The sequence below is a fragment of the Plectropomus leopardus genome, chromosome 6 (genome assembly GCF_008729295.1).
Source record: "Plectropomus leopardus isolate mb chromosome 6, YSFRI_Pleo_2.0, whole genome shotgun sequence".
Taxonomy (NCBI): domain Eukaryota; kingdom Metazoa; phylum Chordata; class Actinopteri; order Perciformes; family Serranidae; genus Plectropomus; species Plectropomus leopardus.
Genome location: NC_056468.1, coordinates 34,065,574 through 34,087,922, shown reverse-complemented (window position 1 = coordinate 34,087,922; position 22,349 = coordinate 34,065,574). Strand labels below are relative to the sequence as shown.

The following is a 22,349-nucleotide window of genomic DNA, read 5'->3' as shown; positions in this document are numbered from 1 at the left end:
CACACACACACACACACACACACACACACACACACACACACACACACACACACACACACACACACACACACACACACACACACACCTGCACATGCATGTTCTGCTTTTAGAAAAAAGTGGCCGGCAGGAGCAGAGAGGAAGTCGTTGTCACAGCTGGACACACAGGAGGTGATGGGGGTCTGGAGCCAGAGGGGCGCCACTTCTGGATTTGTGGCAAAAATTGGACCTAATGTAGAGGAGATGTCTAAAGAGCTGCAACAATTAGTCGATAATAAATTAGCCGATCAAAAGAAAATGACTGGCCAACTACTTTAATAACTGACGCCTCTATTCAGTCATTTCTTAAGCAACATGTCAAAACATTTGCTGGTTCCAGCCTCTTAAAATGAGAATTTGCAGATAATTCAAGACAGTTAATGAAGTCTTTTGAACTGCTGGTTCAACAAATAAAAGCAATTTTCTTAAGAGACTTCTTATATTTTCATTTTTTTTATCATTATTATCATTGTTATTTTTTTTTTTAACTTTTTAGTGATTTTTTTATTCTTTAAAACATTTGGGAGAATAGTTTTGTTTAGAATTTTTTGGGGGTGATTTTAAAACATTTTGCTGATTTATTTTATTTATTTTTTAAGGAAACTGCCAAACTAAAAATCACCAAAATTACACCATTTATCATGGCAAGAAACTGTAAAAACAGAAATTATTGTTGGATTTTCAAATTTCCAACAGTCTTTGACCACATCATGTGGAGCGAACACTGCATGCATTTTCTCAGTCACTCAGGGAGGCTCGAGTACAAAATATTTGTAAGAAAAAACGGACTAACCAGTCAATCAGTCAGGATCTAATTAACACGGAAACTACCTTCTGTCTGATGGTCTTTCTGCTCGTCCAGGACAGACTCAGAGTCCCCGCGTTAGGTCAAACACGGCTCCTCCACTCAGTTTGTGGTACTTTGATTAGAATAAGCAACTGAAGCACGTCATGTTGTGTAACTGCTGTAAATTGAATTTTCTACATTTTTTTGTAAAATGACTTCACGAGCTGTTGTTGTGCAACCAAACATGTGACGCACGGAGTCTGCTTTCAGATTAGGAGTCTGTAACCTGATCAAAATTATTTCAAGCGAACAAGTAAACATAGCAACAACATTCAGATCTTTCTGTCCTCACAGTAAAGAACAAAACATCCTGAGCGGAGCATAAACACTGGCTCTGTTGATCCTCAGACAACGTCAACGGCACAGTGGACGCCTCGAGCAGACCATAAACAACCCCCCACCCCTCCCTTAAACCAGAGGTCACAAGGGCGAGGACATACCAGACTTTTTGGGAACTTTCCGTTTCTCGACCCCGACCTCTCACCCAAGTGTTTACATTTCTGAGCTCCAAAAAAAAAAAAAATCCTTCACGAACCTCAGGGATTCATATTGACAGTACACTCTGTCTCCGTGAAAAACAAACTCATTCAGCAAATAATGTATGAGGAGAGGCTAACCACAGACGTCTGGCAGCCCACGAGATCTGTGCTGGTTCAAATTCGGTCAGGGCGGGCGGCTCGAGACGCAGCACAGAACACCGTGTGATCTGGCAGACGCCCGTGTGTTCTTGTCGAGAACACAACATGTTTGATGAGGAGGAAACAGAGACCCTCCTCATATCTTGACCCACTTAAAGCGCGCCCTCCGTGTCCCTGCAGAGCTACACTCTTATGTAACCTCTGTCCCGCGTCCAAGTCCACTTCACTACAGCGGCTGCTGATGCCGTAGACGTGATGGGAACGCAGACGATAACAAGGCTCAACAAGGGACAGCGCTGCGGTTTGTTTTTCTGCTCGGCCTTCCTTTGCTTCAAGTTCACTCGGTGTGATAACCATCTCGACTTTACATAACAGGAATCAGCTCGCAGTGTTTATTCTGAAACCGAAAGGTCACTCGTGCTACAGCTGTCAAGTTCTCCTTAGCGGGACACCAAACTCACGATTACTGTAAGGGGCTCTGCACGCTGAAATATAAACCAAAGTCTGGAGCACAGATGTTCAGACTTTTAGGGTTTATGTAACCGGTGACTACTGGATGTATCACAAAAGAAACTTTTTGGCGAGTTGGACTCCACTGACCAGACTTCTTGACCTGATTTCCTCGTATATGGTAATGATGGTTTCGCTAGAATTTAAACTTTTATTTATCCTCAAAACAAAAAGACGAACTCCCGCACACTGTCCCGCTTACTGCTGACATATTTATTGAATCTAGCAATTTTTTCATCATCCAAGCAGTCTTCTGATTGGATGATGATAAAAACTGACGCAGTGTCTGTTTGTGTCGATGTAGAAAAGTTTTGATACTGCCATCGCACCTGATGAAGGTTTGCTTGAGAGAAATGTGAGAGAAAGTATCATTTTGTGTGTTGTTGCGTTGAGGCATCACCTTCTCTCTGCTGCTGTTGGCGGTGATCGACCTCTGCGTGGCTCCTCTCAGTGCCGTTCTGTAATTGTAGAAATTGCTGGAAGGATCCATTTGGTGCTATGAAGAGAAAAAGCGAAAAAGAAAAAAAAAGTCAGTTTGGGCACAACAGCTATCATCTGATCAGGAGAGAAGCTGAACGAGGAGTTAAAAGGCCGAGCTCCTGCTGTGAAGCTATGAATGCTGGTTGGAAAAGAAAGAAAAGGTTTTGGCCTATGAGAACTTTAAATTTGCATTTTTCAGAGAAATTTATTCCCTGTGATAAATGATTAACCCTTTCAAACTTGAGAAAATTGGTTAGATTTCTTTCTTCAACATGGGGAGAAGGCAACAAGCAACTTATCAAGACATGGCCCAAATAATAAGCCAAAAATTAGTTAAAAGCTACAAAAAAGTCTCCTGAAAATAAGCCAAATAATATAGAAGTAAAAAACACAGCACCATATGGGTTAACCAGAAGAGTAAAATATTTGATGATTAATTGCACAAGACAAAATAACAAAAATAGTCATGACATTTGTTCCGTCCTGCACTTTGTACACATTTTAACAACATTAACTCTCAGTGTTGTGACATACGTCTGAGTTATGCGACCTGTGACGCCATCGAGTCTGTGACCTCGAACAAACCGAGGAGCACGTTCACTCCTCGCAGTCATCACAGCAAACTGACACACTGTGGGACTGAAAGTTCACCTCAAATGAGGCTCACAGGGACAAAACAGGAGGGTAAAAGGAGCTCATCAAAAGAGTAAAGAGGTGAGGAGGTGTGCGATTGACAGAGCGAGACGGAGACGAACTCCGCAGGGGCGTAAAGGGAACCTAAAGAACTGAGTCTTTGAAAGCTTCCAGATCCCACCGACGCTCCCGGCCCGACTCGTCTCCACCTCAGATTTCCTCTTTCAAAGCGCCCACTGATGGCCTGATGTGCTCAGAGAGCGTCTTCCTGCAGTCTGGGGTTTCCTCAGGTACCATACAGCTATCTGTATGCATAGAGGGTGGCGGCAGGAAAGGGGATAACTTCTGCACTTGCTCTTTTTTGACACTACTTTAAAAAAAAAATTCCTCTAAAAAAACTCATACTAGATGTGTGAAATTACACATGGAGACCAATTTATGGCTGCTATAATGTCTTTTTTATGAGCAATTCTCATTTTTTCTCGTTTTTTTTGTCTTCCTTGGTTTAAAACAAAAAAATGGAAAGACTCTTGTATTTGTGTTTATGGGGTTTAATGGGTTAAAACAGAAGTGATTTAGCTGAAGGTTTACGGATTCTGCTTTAATACGAACCAATTTTTAGTGTCTAACTGCAGAAGTTTTACCTTGAATGTCAGTGGCTTTATATGTTAGATGCAGCTGCATGGAAATACAATGATTCTGTTCATCCATCTATGTGAGATCTGTGAGTCACAGTCAAATCTCTGCTCTCCCACTCGGATTCATGGCCGCAACAGCTTTCAGCCGACTGTTTATCTGTCTCTGCCATTGCACTTAACCCAACAATTCACTGACAAAAGAAGAAGCTCCCCCACACGCCCGCGACGCAGTTAGTCATCAGTGTCAAACATAACAAAACCATAGAGCCGCTAATATGTGTGGGCACACGGGAAAACACACGCCTTGTGCGAGATGGACAATTAAAACAGAAGCAAAGATAACAGAAAATGTTGAAAACTGCTGATTTTAGAGATGTTTTATATCCAGAAATCTTTAAGGACTTTATTTTTCTTTTAAGTGCTGCAGAACAAAACAAAAGCACATTTGTTGAGTTTTGGTTTTCAGGTAAACTTACTTCCAAGATGTCAAACTTGGCCGTTTTGACTTTACTCCAGGTCTTCTTGAGCCGGGACACAGGACTCATGTTCATCCCAGCTGCAAGACGGACACAACGAGAGAAAAAGACAATGAGAGAGATATCACACGTCCATGAAAACACCCAAACGTGATCGCATTAACACATGGCATTTTCCCATTCATCCAGACAGACGCACATCCCCCCTCCGCCCTTCATCCCATGGCAGTCTTCCTCTAACACCCCCCTCCCACTCCTCCTTTTCTTTCTTCCCTCTGTTGTCTCTCCTGATGCAGCGAGGCAAAAGGCTGCAGGAACAATGGAGTTAACACACGCCTCGTTTCCCCTCCCAGAGCTCTGCTTCCCATATGGTAATCCTCTGTGTGAGCCCGGTGCAGGTTCAGGCTGCGAGGGTCACCGTCAGAGCAAAACAACCCCTCGAGTAAACAAAAGAATCCGCAGGCAGAAATATAAAACTCCAAACCGCTTAACCGAGTTTTCCTCCTGAACTCCGTCCACATCTCAGGAGACAGTTTAACAAACACTTCAGCGCTGCGGGCCCACAATGAATGACCACGGCGGCATGTGTGTCAGAACGTGTCTCGACTGGGAAGCAGCTCCACAAAGACACCAGTGTGTGTGAGGACAGGTGTTTGCTGTGGTTGTGGTCCCACTGGGACACACACTCCACTTTATGAGAGCATTAATATTATCATTGATGTCTTCCTTTTCAGCACCAACACAACTTCCCAGAAACAGAGAAGAGACGCTGACAGTGTGTGTAGTTTTTGAATTTATCTTTGTGTCTATCTGAAAGGTTCCCACAAATTTTCATGGACAAAAAAATCAAAACGAACATATATATACAATGTGCAATATGCAAGTAATGATTTCTCATCCATTTTAACAAATTCCACTAATCTCTGGTACGCACAAGCCCTGTCTTCTATTTTCCAGCAACAATCAATGGTGAAATTTGACGCTGCCACCATTTCCCATCTGCCTGTAACCAAAGTTTGCTAAGTGCTTTTGTGATTAAACTGATTGTTAGGACACGTTTTGCTACTATATTTGAGCACTTTTGCTTCCTTGTGTTGTTTTCTCCATCTATTTGTATTTGGATTAAGTATCTCAGTATTTTCTGATCAGCTCTTATCATCCATAGTTCCCCACTGGGACACATATCTGAAAACCTGGTAAATAAACAGGAAAAAATTTCCTGCCTGGCTATTTAAAGGTAAATAACAGAATTTGTTTTCATAATTTGGGTGAACTAACCCTTTAATAAGATCACTGAAACATCGTCTAACCCTGGTGGTTCCCTGGAGACGAGGCTGGTGGGTTTGCCTGTGGTTGTCCCTCTCTGTCTCCCTCTCAGGGGAGAAAGACAGAGAACAGCTGGCACTCCAATATCTTGTCCTCTCCTCCCTCATCATCCCCCTCTCCCTCTCTCCCTCCTCCCTCTCACTCTCTCTGGTCAGTGTTGACCATCTGCCTGGATGGTTTGTTCTGCGTCCCGCTCCAGCTGCCTCCTCCCCTCGCTCTGCTCCGGACACACAGACCCTCTCCTCCTCTCAGGTCTGTGAGGATGACCAGATGCCCTCTCCTCTAAACGCTCGGACGCCTCTCTGATTCCCTGAGCAGATCGGCTGGACCTCCAGCGCAGCCTCTAAACTGTCTGAGATGCTTTTGGGCTCTACATGTGTCTGATTTAATCTGGGGAGTTTAACTAATGTCGTCACAACACTCATCTGCATCAAAGTCCCCACAGACCCTCCATGTTCAAATGAGTAACTTCATTTTATAACTCAACCGTTTACATTTTATTAAGGCTTAAAATAATGCGTAATTAAGGGCGTGGCTGTGTTGTAAGTTGCAACCACTCTGAAAGTCAGTTAGGTAGATTAACCATGACGTACCCCAAATTCTGAGACTTTCGGATTATTTGTTGCTGTTTCAGCATGTTTTCTCTTCATAAACTTTGATTGTTTTGCTCACCTAAAAAACTCTAGCTCATCGGTTAGTTTCACTAAAAGACCCTTAAAGAGCAGATATTTTGTTTTTCCAGTAAGTACATTTTGTTAATTGGTTTTGAGCCTCTTTTTTGCCCGTGAAAATAAGCGCTGGAGTTATTACCGTTCACCATAACTGTACATGCATCATGCTAACCAAGCTGGCAGCTAGTCGACACCGTCACGATGCCCTGCGGCTCAAAAAGACTTTCACGTAGACTAACACGGTAAAAGAAACATCCAAGTGGATCATTATTTTGAAACTCACAACCCACACACATATAGATCCATCAGAATTTGATCCGTTCGATCTGGTAAAATCTCCAAAGTCGAAAAGAGCTGCAACAAACTGAAAGTCAGACGCTCTGCCTCTTGTCTCCTCCTCTCGCTCTCAGTGCTGATGATTCTTGGATCATCTAGATGATTTTAAACGCAGCAGTTGAACCATTTTGGCTCCATGCGTCTCTCAGTAACTCTCATAGGAATGATCAGGGCCCCGTGCTCAACGCTGTATCCGATTCTCTAAATACATCCATGGTCTAAATCTGGTTGCTTTTGGCTCCAAAAAAATCTAAGATAGCAATGGCTAAAAATGCCAGACTTCAAAACAGCAGTCCACATATCAACGAGTGACGTCACGGTCCACCGTTTTATACAGTCTATGATCACACCTCCAAAATGCTTCATACAACCAGAGTCTAATCTGCTGGTCTGAGCTGATCCGCCGGAGCAGTCTGGGGTTAAGTGGCATAGGCACGGCTGAAATGAGAAAAAGGCAAGAACTCCTCCAGTCATGAATCTACTTCTCTAAGTGTCAAACTACTGCCGCCGCTGCCTGTCCAACTTAACTCTGATGTTTTGGAAATTGATTTTACACTTTTAAAAAGTCGCCTGCCTCACAGCACAAAGATGACAGAAGTCCAAAAGAAATGAGAAGACTGCACAGTTTTGGTGCGACTCAAGTATTTAACAGTAAAGTCAATTTTTTCCATTCACTTGATGTCCCCACATTACCCATGATTCATAGCTGCAGCTCCTGTCTGAGTGTATTTTCTGAAAAATAAATGTCAACAGCAGAAAGCCGAAGGGAAAAACTGTCACCGAGACAATTATCTGCATGAACTGCTGCTCTGTTCCTCCGCTGCCGACTCTCACAGATATCATTAGACTCCAGTAAATTACGTACGTTGAAAATGAACTGGGACAAAGTCATGAGAGGTTACAGCTACGGGGGCAGATTAGATCGCTGCACGAAACTCTCACTGAACAACAGATGCATTTACCACGCTGATCTGATTTACTGATGACCGGAAGAAAAAGCTCTCTGTGCAGGAACGATGATCAGAGAGACAGGTGTGCAGAGTCCGAATGAGTGTCATGTTATCTAACAAGGAAGGAAAAAAAGCACCAACTCACATATGATGGCCATGAGGGAGTTAAAGTTGCCGATGTTGAAGCATTCGCGCGCCACGTCGATGAAGAACTCGATGACTCGAGCTCGGTGCTTCTTCTTCACAGGCTATTAACAAAATGGAGAACATTAAAAAAAACTGCATTAGCAGTCAGGAACGACTGCACTGTTTGGTTAATGTGTATTATCATTAAAGGACGGTGCAGAAAGGACAAAAGTTTGCCTGACCTTTATGAGAAATTTGAGGGTTTTTTTGGAATGTGGCTTCATATTTGAGACAGTTTTGTTGCTTTTATGACACTTTTGATGCTGAAACATGTAAATGTTCCATCAATTTCAGTAATTTATTACGCAAAAAGCAAAAAGCAAAAAGCATGAATTAGCTCCAGTTTCTCTAACGGGCAGATTTGCAGCTTCTCTTTGTTTTAGTATATCTTTAATATGTTTTTCAATGTTTCACACAGAATTAATGTTTTCTTAATGTGTGTGCGTGTGTTTCATTCTGTGCCCCCTCTCTAAATTCAGGACAAAATAAGCAGTGCAGCGCTTTTGTTTCAAGCGACTGACAGTAATGTTGAATTTGCCTCCAGCTGCGTCCAGCAGCATCTAATTGCCAGAAAATTTATCTACAACAATTTTGATAAACATGTCAAGCAAGACATACCAAATGTTTGTCATTTTTGGGCTTCTCAAATATGAAAATCTGTCAGTTTTCTGTCTTTAAATTCAATGTTTGGATTTCAGACATTTAGTCAGACAGAAAAGGCATTTTCTGATTTGTCTGCTTTGGCTCTGAGAGCTCGTGATGGGCATTTTCACAATTTCATTGAATGAAAATAATCAGTAATTGCAGCCAAATCTGCTTTTTATTCTGCCTGCAAAGCACTTTATGTTTATTATTCATGTTCATTACTCACCATGCAGATTTCTGTAGCCACCAGATAACTGAGTCTGTTGAACCATTCGACATAAGCTTCCAGGTTGCTGGCCTTCTTGTGATCACTGAAGCAGCTCTACAACAACAACAGACTTTCAATTAGCACTGGAGCTAATTGCAAAGCAGAAATAGTGCTGAAGTGGAAAAATTAAGCCGATATTTGCTTTTTTGTTTTTTCGTCTTTCAGTAAACGCATCACCGAGCATAAAAACATTAACTCTTAGTTAAATGAAGCCAATCAGGCTCAACTTCACTCTCTAAGCACAATAGTGGTCAATGTTATTCACATTATGCATGCTGGTCCTTTGTGTGGATTCCTCTTGATCTAATTCCACACATTCCTTTGGCCTTACGCCACTCGCCCCCATGTAGTGTTTCCCGCCAGTGGACACGCCGCAGTTTTAACATTCAAACACACACACACACACACACACACACACACACAGTGATTCCTGTCTCTTCCAAGTGGCTCATTGGGATACGAGGCAGGCTAGCCTGAGGCACAAAGGCAGCCTTAACCCCTATCACCTCGCTTCCAAAAAAAAGTGTGCTGTTGCCTAGCAGCAGAACGCCAGACAAGGGACCGCCAGACACACACATTCACAAACTCACACACCCCTTCCCCAAAACAAACCCTTGGCAAGGCTGGTTGCTAGGAGATGAGGTGCATGCATGCCCATTTCATCCAGACACCGAGGTGATTTGTGGCGAGGTGCGTCTGCGTTTATGTTTCTGAGTGTGTGTGCGTGATGAGCAGATATCTGGTCTGCTGCTTCAGTCTAGGAATCACCTGCCCTCACTTTGACCCGCCGGTCTCTTGTGTTGTGTAAACTCAACATCCGTCTGGGAGGGAAAAAAAAAAAACAAAAACTAGGCCATCTCATGTCTGACCCAAAGCAGACAGAGACGGATCAGGTCCAAAAAAAAAAGAAAAACATTGCATAACTCTCACTGTATATGTTTCTCTTATCTGGAGGTTTATTTTTAGCGAAACATGCAGACGTTACCTTATCATTGTCCAGAGGGTCTTTCTGGACGAACGCCTGCACGAATTCTTCAGGTCCGATGTAACTCAGTCTCTCCTGAGAAGGAAGCGAGGGGGAAAATCAACTCAAATTCATGCATCCATCTTTAGTTTGGTCAGTGCTGATGAATGTTCTGCAAGAGTTTGCATCACCTTAAAAAGGCTTTTGAGGAATCTTTAGAGGTAACATTCACTGGCAAATGTTTGCAAACTCTGGAGTGTTTCACTGACATCACTGAGTCAGTTTTACTGGACCTGCTTTAATCAATTCAAGAGATAATTATAGATTGATGGGACATAATGGATCCAATCTGAGGTAGAACTCTACAATTGATTGGTGCATTTCCATTCAAATGTTGCAAAACATTTAAGAAGACTTCTGGGTTTTTGCTAAATTAAATGTGTATCGGTGTTTGGGTCTCCATCGACTACCTTTATCCAAATATATTCAAGAGGATGTGACTGGATTTCATAATTAAGATAGCACCAGTACCTGTGATGCATCATGGGATTTCACCGCTGCCTCACAACTTGATTGCCTCTGATCCACATGGTGTTTTATCAGCAAAGATTTCACAAAACAGTTGAGTACATTTCTTTTTGGGGGCTTTCTGATGTGAAATGAATACTTGACTACAATAGAAAAAGCGGCGCAACACTCCAACATCAAGGAGCATTTAAAAAGTGAGTTTCTATCAGCCTTTATTGCATCTTCTTTTTGTTTAAATATGAACTTTTCCATCTAACAACGCGCTTGTACTCTGTGTTTTAACCCAAAATGAGTATAACAACATGCATTTGGAAGTTTGGATCTTGTGAAAAACCTTGTATTAACCTTTTTTCAGATTGATGGCTTTGTTTTCTCAATGGCAAACTGACATGTAATGAATATAAAGCCGTGGTCAAACGCCGCTGCTTAAAATCAATGCTATGGTAGGTCGGACATGGGAGGAGCTGCAGCACTCGGTTTCACCTCCACCACCACACCGATTTCTAATCCATCATATGTGTCAGCTCTCCACCTCTCTCACATGTTCTCCTCTCCAGCATTGATTTGATCTTATTGTCTTTGGCTCCTGTGCCGGTACGTGTACGAGTCATTGGCAGGACGTCTGATTGTTCTTTGGAAGGCAACATTTACATCTTAATTTGGTTTGACGTGTCACAAGAAATGATTGATATGAAGGAGTTATTTAAACTGATTTTTAAGATAAAGGAGATGAAAATTAGGCTTCTGGACCAATTTTGACCCAATTACTGGTCTCTGAAGATCAACAGAGGGCTTAAAAATAACAGATCTAAATAAAAAAAGAAACAAAGAAAAGAAAATATATGAAAAAGTCCTAAAACTTCTAGGTTTCTCACCAGTTCTATGTGCGTGAGCTGCTGGGCTACAGTGAACGGGTCGTTGCAGATGGACAGCATGTCTCTCTGGATGGCCGCCTGGGGCTTCGCCTTAAGAGCCGTCAGTCGCTCTGCCGCCGTGGCGTTGATCTTGACCAGCGCCTCCTCGTACTGGCTGAGCACTGTCAACCTCCTGATCAGACCCTGGCTCATCTGGCTGACCGCCTTCCTGTAAACCTGAAGGGGAAAAGTGAAAGAAGAGAGTCCATTAATTGGAAGTCAATGTTTAGGAACCTCGAAAGACTATTTTCCTCAATCTGTACTCCCGACATATTCCTTGATTAACATCATCAGAAGTCATTGATGATATTTTGACAAAACTCCTGCATATAAAGAGGTTTTCATGTGACCATCTCTCTTTGAATCATTTATTTGTAGCAGCCCACCACGTTTAAAACATCTGCTGCCACAGACAGATTTGACCTCCTTGCAAAACGAACCCTGCAGCTTCAAGAGTCTTTTGCTCTTCGACATTCAGACTTTTAAATTCCCTATAGGTGTTATATACATGTATATGGTATGATTTATATTGTACTGTTATGTAGTGCATCATATCAACTACTGGCACTTTATTCTTATCACGGCTCATTGGCTTTTGGTGCTTGGTTATATATTGTGAATGCTGCCACGTGTGATTTTGTGCATGCATTTGTTTTGTAGTTTTGAATTGCACTGAAAAGGCTTTGTTTTCGCGCTCTCCAGCTCTGTACAGGCTCGACACATTATGTAGACACTGTTAAACACAGTTACATCACTGAAAGCGCAAGCACCACTATAAAAGAGATAACAAGAGCAAAAGAGCTGACTGTGATGTAAATCTGACCAAAATCGGCAGTAGCATGCGTGCAGCCACTTTGCTCTGCTCAGCTGTAGGCATTTTAGGTTATTCCCTAACCACTCATCTGTGGCAGAGAGTGATAACAACCTCACTGGAATTTACAACACACATATTGAGTACATGTCAGCAGAACTGGCTGCAGACTGATGCCAGCTCTCAGCCCAAACCACAGAAGGACCCTCAGCATGTGACGCCTCCGGTGTTTGTTTTGCAGAGAAACGCACTGGGACGGTCGCTCACGGTGTTGTGCAAACCTCTTCCTGCCGGCCTCATTAAGGCCTCTCAGTTCAGCAGGGGGGAAACTCTTAGCGCTCTGGCCTCAGAGGTCAAGAGGGCGTCCAGTTTTGAACCCTCCCCCCTGGACTCCAGGCCAGGATTAGATAAGTGTTCCCTCACTGACACAGTTAAGCACAGAAGTTGCATAAGAGGGTCTATAGAGAGGACATGTGTGTTTCATTTTGACTGTGTGTGTTATTGTGTGAACATGTAAGATCCTGTTCGTGGCCTCTTTCCATACCGCTGCTATGAGCTGCCCAAAATAATCCAGGGTGATGAGGCCCCTTTTCTCACGACCACATCCCTTCTCCCCGAACTTCCTGCCAGTTCAGCGTCCAGAATCTGGGTTCTACAAACAAGACTCCAGTTCACCAGGGTGGGAAGAAACACAGCTCGCCTTTTAATGGATGTGGAGGCCCGGTGCCGAGACAGCAATCAAGTGTGAGGAGTCGCTGCGGCGCGCGGGGAGGAAAAATGAGCGGACTCTCATCACTCTGCTGGAAGCAGCCAGGGCGGGACTCCTTCTGAAATTCACTTCACAGGGCGTGACTAATGCATCTGTCTGTGGGTGATGTGGCTGTGATAGGTGTGATGGCACATGAACAGACATATTCGCATGTCAACCAATCAAACCGCGGCTCGGTGGATATTGCAATCTTGGCAAGGGGTGATTGCAAGAGCGCAACAGAGAGAAGAAAAATGAAGTTGTAGAAAAAAAGTGAGCATTCAGAAGTGCTGGGAGTCAAGATGGACTGAAAACATGAGAGAAAACTTCCTAAAGGTCCAGTGTGTAGAATTTAGAGGGAGTTTATTTGGCAGAAATGAAATTTAGTATTAACAGCTATGTGTTTTTTTGGTATCTCTCTTGGGACTGTTGGAGGAGCACTCTGAAGGCATCATGTTGCGCTCTCAGAACATGTGATGGGACTTTTTTAATAGTAAGCTATTAATCCAAAAAATGTGCCAAGATTAAAATAAAATAATTAGCTGTAACCCTGCATGAAAACACCTCCATTCAGACAGACGTAGTAATCTCAGTGTAAACACTGTACACACTCAGCTGATGCTCGACCACACTCCTGCACAGTTGGACAACAGCGCGACTCGCCACCAGTGAAAATCGCTCCAGTTGCCACTTCAAAGTCCGCCATCTGCCGTAGCTTCTGTCCCCACTACAAACAGAGGACGGGCCAGGGTCGGATAAATATAGTCACAGATCTTGGAGACAAAAGCCCGCCTGACATTTCTAAGCAGAGGGAGTCACATTTGCTCATCAGAACTATTGGCGTTACAAGTGAGGGGCCTCAGCAGGGGCACGCTGTTCCCTTCGCTATCAACCCTGGCAGCGATCCTGAGGCGGCAGACGGCTGCTCAGTACAAGTCATAAAGACCGAGCGCGTGGTCGCTTCATGTCATAGAATCACTAGAGGTCCTGTTTTTCTTGGCCGAGTGCTGAGACTTCCCGTGGAGCACCACCTGACCCACACGAGAGGCCGGACTGTTTTTAGCAGGTTAGCCGAGCAGAACTAATGATCAGATAGTAAAGGTCTACTGCGTGGGATTATTTTATCTACAAACATCCATGCTGCCAAGTCACAATGACACAGAAATACCTGCCAAACACCCAAGATGCACTCAAATTTTGCATTCATTTTCTACCAAGTCCAGGTCCATTCTCAAGTCGCTGCAGCAAAATCTAAGTCAAGAAATTGCCAGAAATTTGTCTACTGCAAGTCTTTCAGGTCTCTCAATGCTGAGTATTTAATGTCTAGTCCTTATAGAGAAAAGTCCAGAACAGTCCAAACTCTGAAGCCCTGATCAGACAGCACTTTCAGCAGCCTGGAACAGCTTTTCATATCCGTTTTTTAAAAACACATTTATCTTTTTTGGCTCTGTGCCCCTTGCGATTTTGAAGAAGCTCCCTGAACAGCAAGAACTTCAACTGACTTCGCTGACATTTTTCAACGTCCAGTCAGATACATTGAGAGGCAGGGCGTCCGTGGTGGCGATGAAAACAAGTGGCAGCGTACATGGTTTGTGTGAAGCCAACATAAGCCCGGCAAAGCTTCTGAACCAGCTGGTCATACTCTGGGTGATTTCTACTCTTTCTGAGGGTTTCACTGCGGCCAATGAACTATCTGGGAACAGTCTCTTACCCTCAATCAAAGCCTGCCCATTGCAATGCAGATTTTATTGCTTATTTTGTCTCTTCTAAATGAATGTTAAATAACAATAATAATTATTATTATCTCTTTATTTTTCTTTAATTACTTGTGCCATGGGGTAGAGGGGGGTTCTGGAGGGTCGGCTTGAGCGGGTGGAGGAAAGTGAGCATAATAATGAACTGTCATCTGTCCACTTCTGTAAAATCAAATAAAACACAAAAAAAAACAAAAAAACAGGTTTAAGGTAAAGCCTTCTAATGCAAACTGTGATTTGTAATATTGGACTTTATAAATCAAATTGAATTGAAATGACTCTTTACAGCCCTTTAGGGCATGCTTTGTGATGGCGCTCCAATAAATTTTCTTGACTTATCTGTAAAGCATTTTGGGTTGCCTTTGAGTATAAAATGTGCTAAATAAATAAGTCTGCCTTTCCGAAGGTGCAGATATGACTTCACTTCAAAGCAAAATAGTGGTTAAGCCAAGACAGATGATCAGAGGTTGTCTGGCAACAATGACAAAAAAAGAAAGACAGCAAGCTGCAAAATGTGTTCTGGCTGAGTCTGTCTCAGTCCTTGTTTTTTTAATTTAAGTCTGGCTAAGTCTTAATTCTTAAGTTCAGATTGCCGACTGAAAGCCTGAAAAAGGAATCTGCATTAAAGTGCATTGAGCATTTCAACTCAAAAAACTCATCTGCAACAGTTGGTCTTATTACATTGTTTTCAGTTAATGTCTCCCCTTTGTGAGCTCAAGAAAAAATGCCACCTTGGGGAACAATAAAGTTGTAGTTTGTTTTCTTTTTCCATCTCTGAACAGGAGAAATTTTCTAACTTCAGTTCTGAACTAAACCCAAAGCAGACCAAAGACAACCGTTTACGTATGTATTTCTGGACAGTTACTTCATTGGGAACGTCTTCTATCCCGAACTTCCAACAACAAGTTTAAAACACTCAGTGCAGTGGCACCTGTCATAAAGAGTACTGTGCCTGCACCATTCGGATTAAAAACAGGAATGTTTGTCCAAAGACCTGCCTCACATCAAGTGCACCAAGCATCCAACCTGGATACATAACTTGGGATCTGTTAAATTAACCCAACTTGTCATAATAAAGCAACAAAAAAAAGAACCAAGTGCAAAAAAAACCCTGCACATTTTGAAGGAAAGCAAGACCATCAAATGAGGTCAGATCAAGATCACAGCGCTCGTTTTCCTCTCGACTGCTGCTTCCCTTTATATCCAACCACATCCATAATGACAGTCTTACTACACAGATCAAGGTCCTGGACTGTTTGGAGTGTGGTCTGGACACGGCTTTGACCAGATGTTCGGGACGTCTATTCTGGACTCAAACCCTCTCCCAGAGAGCTGCGGTCGACGCTCTGAGGAACCAGCGTCTAACTCTGCACTCAGGACCTGCCTACGGTTAGGCATTTGTTTTCAAAACATAATTTGGAGAATCTGTAGGAAACATGTCGGCAAATTAGTTCGGACAAACCCCGGCTGTCGTTGTGAAAGTGCTTCCTTAACAGCTCAACTTCTTCAGGGAAATCCTGTGACGATCACACTACCCGGAGCAAGCAATCATGTTTTATTATCACGGGTTATCGTCAATAGATATATGAATTAACAGTGTGACAACTCATTTTCCTTAATGTATTCTTGCAGCGATTTGTGCACCAAAAATTCCCTAACAACGATTAATCTGAAGACCGGCTCTTGGTCACGCTGTGCTAATCATGAGCACACATGCCTCTGGCCGACATAAGATGACAGCACATCTGCAGGGTGTTATAAAGTGATGTAAACGGTTGCCTTGTCTACACAGTACATACATCTAGCGTCCAGAACCTTTAGGCCACATTTTCGAGGAAAAACGTTTTTTCCTGCTAGTGCCATATGTCATGAGTTCTGTGAACAATCTGAGGCAGCATCTGGCTCAACTGGGTTTCTTACACAAGTCAAGGAAAGTCTATGATTTTTAGAAGGACTTCTGAGAAGACATCTATCAGTTAACCACCTGAAACCTGAGCACATTGGCTTGATTTTTTTCATAAAACATGACAAGAGGGCAATGAGTAACTTGTGAAGAAATGACCCAAAAATTTGAAAAAAGTACAAGAAAGAAATGTGTAATATGTTTGAATTGAATTATGAAGCCTGATATACCAATGTGAACATTATCAAATGGATTAGTAAAAGAAATGTGCTAAAATAAATTTAAAAAAAAAGTTTAAGTGCCAAAATAAAATAACACAAATATACAGCAATCTTAAAAAAAGAAACTAAAATAATAAGCCAATCAGAGGCAGAGTAAGGCAGAGTAAGGTAGGCCTTTCCTTCGCCATCCTAGAAGTAACAAATTTGCCGCTATCAGTGGAGCTAAAATAATCCTGTTCACCCGAGTATTGTGTTTCCATCAATACCGATCAGAGCCATGGCCGATAAATACCCGCGACGACTGCAGAGCCATTTGACCTGAATGTGAATGCTGACTGTTACCTTTCCCACTAAACACAAAAGTTACAGCTAGCGGATTTTGAAAATGGGGCTTAAATACTGCATTTTCCCATAATTTGTACACCATGTGTGTCTGAAATGTCTCATTGCTTATGTTTCTGGTCTTGTTCAAACATGTATCCAAGTGACGACCACAGATCTCTAATAGAAGTGACAGTTGAGGTTGTAAAAAAAAATTAAAAAGGTAGGGCTACACTATTACCAAATAGTGCAGCCACTGATAAGCTAGAAAACCGCCTGTGGCTTTCAATTATTTGGGTGCACTTAAAGAACTGAGGCACGTTATCTTATTTTGTTAAATGTACCGCTCATGATATCACCTCGAGGGAATCTTGTGCTACATGACTTTCTGCTGCCTCGAGGACAGAATCGATTTGAACCATCGAGATTATTTTTGGAGGGGTGGCGTTAATGCCAACTGCAGCCAATCTACTGTGAAATCAAAAGATGTTTGTGTGGCCATCAAAACACAACACCATGACTGAGAGAGTGTGTTATACTGGTGGTCATTTAATATGTGTTTTATTTCCAGTGGGGGTTGTAAGAAAGAGCTTAAACATGGGGAGCTGAAAATGTGTCCAAGTGTCATGTGAGAAAATTGATTTCCAGATTAAATCAGGATCAATACTTGTGCTTGTACCATTGATGAGTCATGTGGACCCTGCATTAAAGACGGCGGGGGGGTGGGTGAGTTGTGTTTTTCTTGTATTGAGTTTCCTGACGGGACAGATGGATGTTTGTGTCCTCCATCACTGTCTGGTCCTGACAAGCCCCCGCTGCTTTATCGTTAACACCACAAGATACACGCACACTTAACTCAGGCTGAGAGGCCGAAACGTACGTGAAACCATCAGAACATGCACCGAAAGAACCCTGATTCATGATGAAATAAACAAATATTTGTCCAAACTGAAGAAAACTGAAGTGAGTTCGCCAAACCCCAACCCTGAAGCAGGAGACACGAAAGGAAAAGAAAAAATGATATAAAAGTATTAGGCTTTTTGGGAGAAGAGTGTTTGTGAAAACTACCTGATAAGTGCTGAAACTAAGATTACGGTTTAAGTGGTACCCAGCTAGCAGGGAACGTTCCCACAACATTGGCTAACATTACCTACAAGTTGTAAGTATGTTTTAAAGAAAACATTTTAATTTAATGTTCAGAGAACATTTTAACAAGCTTTATCTTTTCAAATAATGTCCCTTTAAGGTTAGATGCTAATTAAGATGTAACATTTAACTGTAAAATCTGAGGATGTTTTGGTGATGCTACTCAGTACTTCTGCACTGAAGGCCTACTGAGCGCAGAAGTATATAACTTTCTCCAGAACCCAAAACTGATACTATTGCATTTCTCTTTGTAACACAAAACAAACAAGATCTTTGTGAGCTTTAACGCTGCAAGTAGGCAGATTTGAACTTCGGACGGGCTGATTTTTCCTGCTTCCACTCTTCAATGTCTCAGCTAGGAACCCAATAAGCTGATTTCCGCCCCAAATATTCAGCTATTCCTCTGAGGTGCACACATGTATTTTGACTTTTAAAGTAGCCGTGTTGTTGTAATATTAGCTTATGTTAGCGTTTCCTTTTCATGGCACACAGAGCATGACTCATGCTTATCAAAACAGCTTTCCTGTATCTAAATGTCTAACAGTGGATGTTCTGCATGTGCAACAAAGATAACAGAGAGACCAGGACAAAAACACTTCAACCCCTCACTGAATAAACTTTGATCCAAACGGCGCAGCGGAGGCTAATGGCCAGCTAAGCCAGTGACATTCAGCTCTGCAGCAATGAAACAATTCAAACGCTGGAGCGCCACAAAAAAAAAGCCACCTAGCCTGTGAACAATGGGGCTTTTCACTCAACTCAGCCAGCCTCAAAAACTGCTTTGTTGCCAGAGATACCCCTCCTCTACGTCCCTCCACCGCTATCTGCAAAATCTGCCTGTGCCTGTAGCTTTGCTGCACGTGCAGTCTATTAAACAGCTCTCCTGCTTGTGATAACACCTAAACACATTATCTAATCAGCAGACCGGGCTTTTGTTACTGTAGTTTGAGTAACTTTTTTTGTTGCACGTGAGCAGCAGGAAGAAGTAATGGACTGACCTCGTCTCCACTGGCCAGCCGGTGGGTCAGCTCCTTCAGGCTCCGCATCATCCTCTCGTCCCTGAAGTCGTACGGGAAGGTTTCTGTCCACTCTGTCAGCAGCTGGATGATCTTGGGAGCGATTTTTCTGACTCTCATCTGAAAATATAAGATAAACACATAACGTTAATAGGAGGAAGGACCACCTCTAGGATGTTTAAAGGAATACTTTGCTTATTTTCAAACAGCTTTGTATCGAAACAGCGTGGGTAGGCTGTGTAAATGAACTGTGGTAAACTTCCCTCCAGTGGTTAGATAGGTCCCTTCAGTCACCCTTCAGTCCTAGAAATGTACTATTATCCAACAAACGTCCTAAAATCATTGAAATGTCCTGTTATCCTAGAATCTTGCAATAATCCTAGAAATGCGCTAAAAATCCAAGAAACGTCCTGAACTCCCAGAAATGTTCTAAAATCCTAGAAACATCCAAAAGTCCTAGAAACGTCCTTAAGTCCGAGAAAGGTCCTCTAATCCAAGAAATGTCCTAAAATCCTAGAAACATGTATGTGGCTGCTGCAACTGGCCCCTGGCCTCCTTTCATTTTGCAAAAGTGGCCCCTAAGCACAGCCAGTTGAGTATCCCTGCTGTAGGTTTTCTACCTTTCCGGCAAAAGAGTCGTTTTTCTGTTTTCTGTCACACATCACCAATTTCAGAAGTATTTGCAACTTTCTACTGCATGGACATCATAGTTTTATTAAAAGGCCGTCTTTCCAGCTGTGAAATAGTCTGTAAATGTGTAGATTTTGTTGAAGGTTCACAGCTGAGAGCCCGGTTTGAACACGTTATGCCATTTATTCCTAAAACTAATGAAAAAAGAAATTTGACATACCTTGTCAGCTTGAGGATCGCTGAGTCGCTGTTGGTCCATGCACAGGTGACACACCTTCGACATGAGTTCGTATGGGCGGATGAAGAGACGAGAGCTGAGCAGGAAGGTGAAGATGTACGTCCTCTGTGGAGAGAAAAGAAAATGTTTGCTACAAAAGCAATCCTCATAACGACAAATTGGTCATTTAATTTCAAAATTTGGCTTTAATACTGCTTGAAATAAAAAGTCACTGGAGGAAATGATGCTTCAACAACAAAAATACATAATTAGTAAGTAGGAGGAATTAAAACTTTTAATCCCTGATGCACGGAAAGAAAAGGAGATGCAAGGAAGAAAGAGAGAGAAAACAACTTTGGCACTTTAGAGTCTCAAAGCACCAGAGCTTCTCACACAGATCAAAAAGAAAAAAAGGTTTCTTGCTTTGATGAAACTGCAAAGGCAAAGAAACCACCGGGGATTACAAAAAACAACACTCACATCTGGATAATAGTCTACAGTCGGGACCAAGTGGTGAATGAGGGCCTCCAGGGACCCGGACGCCAGGTTGTTGTCATGGTAATAGAGGCCGGGGTAGCCTTCCTCCTTGGTCTGGTACAGGTTCTTGTTGTAGCCGCCGGAGTTCAGCTGCCCCGTGAACGGTGGTGTCTGAGGCATGTTGTCCTGTAAAGAGAGACAGAGGACAAACAAAGGTCAGGACCTCTTCTCTGATAGATATTTCACCGCAGACGCTGATGCAGGGTGGCCAGACGAACCCAAAATAGCTCTCAGACACAAACACAGACGGCGAAGGTTTGGATGCAGTCAACACCCTTCCTCCTCTGGATCCCGGCTGTCCATTTTAAGGTTTCTGGGGTTTGGGTTTGTTTGGACGCACAAACGGCGACTGAAAAAGCTGAACTGCAAACTGTGGTTAAGACTCAAAAAGCACGAGGGTGGAAAGGAGCCGGAGGTTCATGAGTCATCTGAATTACAATGAAAATCACAAGAATAGACTGCTCACAGACGCTTTATGGACCCCACTGAGCTTTACAAGGACTTGAAGCCTCAAAGCGGTGATACTGAACTTACAGCCTGCAGGCCAAATCGTGCCCTCCATAGGGTGCCATGTGGCCCTCTAATCATTTTCTAATTTACAAAAAAAAAAAAACTCATTCACACTGATATTGATTTTGTACTTTTAGTATAAATAAGGCGCCTGAGTGCATAAAACAGTATCAAATGGAGCTTGTTCATCAAAAAAAGTGCAGATGGAGAATCCCCCGCACCCCTGACAGAGGTCCTAGCTTAGCCCCTAATGTCCTAAAGTCCCACAAACGTCCTGAAGTCCGACAATGTCCTGACGTCCTGAAATCCTAGAAATGTCCTCAAATCCTAGAAATCCTAGAAACGTCCTCAAGTCCTGGAAATGTCCTAGCATCCAGAAACCCTAGAAACATCCTAAAATACTGGAAACGTTCTGAATTCTTTCAAATGTTCCATAATCCTACAAATATCCTTAAATCCTAGACATGTCCTCAAATCTCAGAAATGTCCTAAAATCCTATAAAACATGTATGCGGCTGCTGCGACTGGCCCCTGGCCTCCTTTCATTTTGCAAAAGTGGCCCCCAAGCAAAGCAAGTGGAGTATCCCAGACAGTGTGGCTCATCCCATAAACAGCAACCTTTAACTGCTGGAAAAAAACTGATTTCCAGAAAACAAGACAGTAGTTTCAGATTCACATTTGACAATTTTCTGGGAAATCTTTATTCTGACAATCAATTCATTCAAACGGTCTTCTGGCTCACTAAAAGACTTATAACGAAAGTTCTGTACAAACACGCAGACATAAAAACGAAAGTGCGCCAAAAACGTGTCAGAACTTTGCCCTGCAGGGAGTCACGACACTTTGTCCCTGAAATCACATTGTATGATCACGTTGCCTGTTTACTTTCACTGCTAGCATGTGGGTGTGCGCATGACACGAAGCGAAGAGGAGTGAGTGTGTCGAGAAGGCGCAACTCATGATGCAGGGGAGAACATGATAAATGGAAGAACACGTGTGCCGTCCTGTGCTGTCAAAAGTCTTTGTTTACACCAAAAAAGCCCTTTAAAAGAACTGAGGACGTCCTTAATGTCCTCACTCTCAGGTCTTAAACCCAGCCTGGTCCTCACAAAGATAGAACAACCAACACACTCTGCTCTGCCAGCCTCCTGACCTCTGAACCTGGCACTTCGGCTCAATCCCATGCCAGGCAGACTTATGGCTGGGGAACCACAAAAGGGCTTTTCACACTTGGGGGGGGGGGGAAGGGGGGCCCATAGGGAGCAACAAACCCGCCCCCACCGCACCGTCACGACCCTCCACACCCGCACATCCGAAACAATATGCCGCCCCGTGGCTGCCTGCCAAATCAGGAAGCCTTTAAGGCTGATGGACTGCGGAGCTGCCAGGGACGGATACGCGGGATGCCAGGAGGTATAAACTGCACCTGCCCGCTCGCTGCCGCAGCCAGTTCAAACACATTTTGGTTCCACTGTGCTGTGATGTAATG

At 43.0% G+C, this 22,349-nt stretch overlaps 2 protein-coding genes across 2 annotated transcripts in view; both read right to left on the bottom strand.

Moving 5' to 3' along the window:
• The window catches only part of prkg2 (protein kinase cGMP-dependent 2), a 21,429-nt gene extending 19,551 nt beyond the window's left edge, over positions 1 to 1,878 (bottom strand). The window contains exon 1 of the mRNA XM_042488608.1: positions 1,721 to 1,878. Within this exon, the coding sequence (XP_042344542.1) occupies positions 1,721 to 1,878 (158 nt within the window). The remainder of the gene's footprint in view (positions 1 to 1,720) is intronic.
• Positions 1,879 to 1,984: 106 nt separating this feature from the next.
• rasgef1ba (RasGEF domain family, member 1Ba) overlaps positions 1,985 to 22,349 on the bottom strand; it is a 34,721-nt gene continuing 14,356 nt past the window's right edge. Inside the window, exons 2-11 of the mRNA XM_042488606.1 lie at positions 20,294 to 20,476; positions 19,817 to 19,939; positions 18,949 to 19,086; positions 11,008 to 11,223; positions 9,626 to 9,700; positions 8,599 to 8,694; positions 7,687 to 7,789; positions 4,259 to 4,338; positions 2,361 to 2,527; positions 1,985 to 2,006 (exon numbers count right to left, since the gene is read on the bottom strand). Coding sequence (XP_042344540.1) covers positions 1,985 to 2,006; positions 2,361 to 2,527; positions 4,259 to 4,338; positions 7,687 to 7,789; positions 8,599 to 8,694; positions 9,626 to 9,700; positions 11,008 to 11,223; positions 18,949 to 19,086; positions 19,817 to 19,939; positions 20,294 to 20,470 — 1,197 coding nt within the window. The 5' untranslated portion in view covers positions 20,471 to 20,476. The remainder of the gene's footprint in view (positions 2,007 to 2,360; positions 2,528 to 4,258; positions 4,339 to 7,686; positions 7,790 to 8,598; positions 8,695 to 9,625; positions 9,701 to 11,007; positions 11,224 to 18,948; positions 19,087 to 19,816; positions 19,940 to 20,293; positions 20,477 to 22,349) is intronic.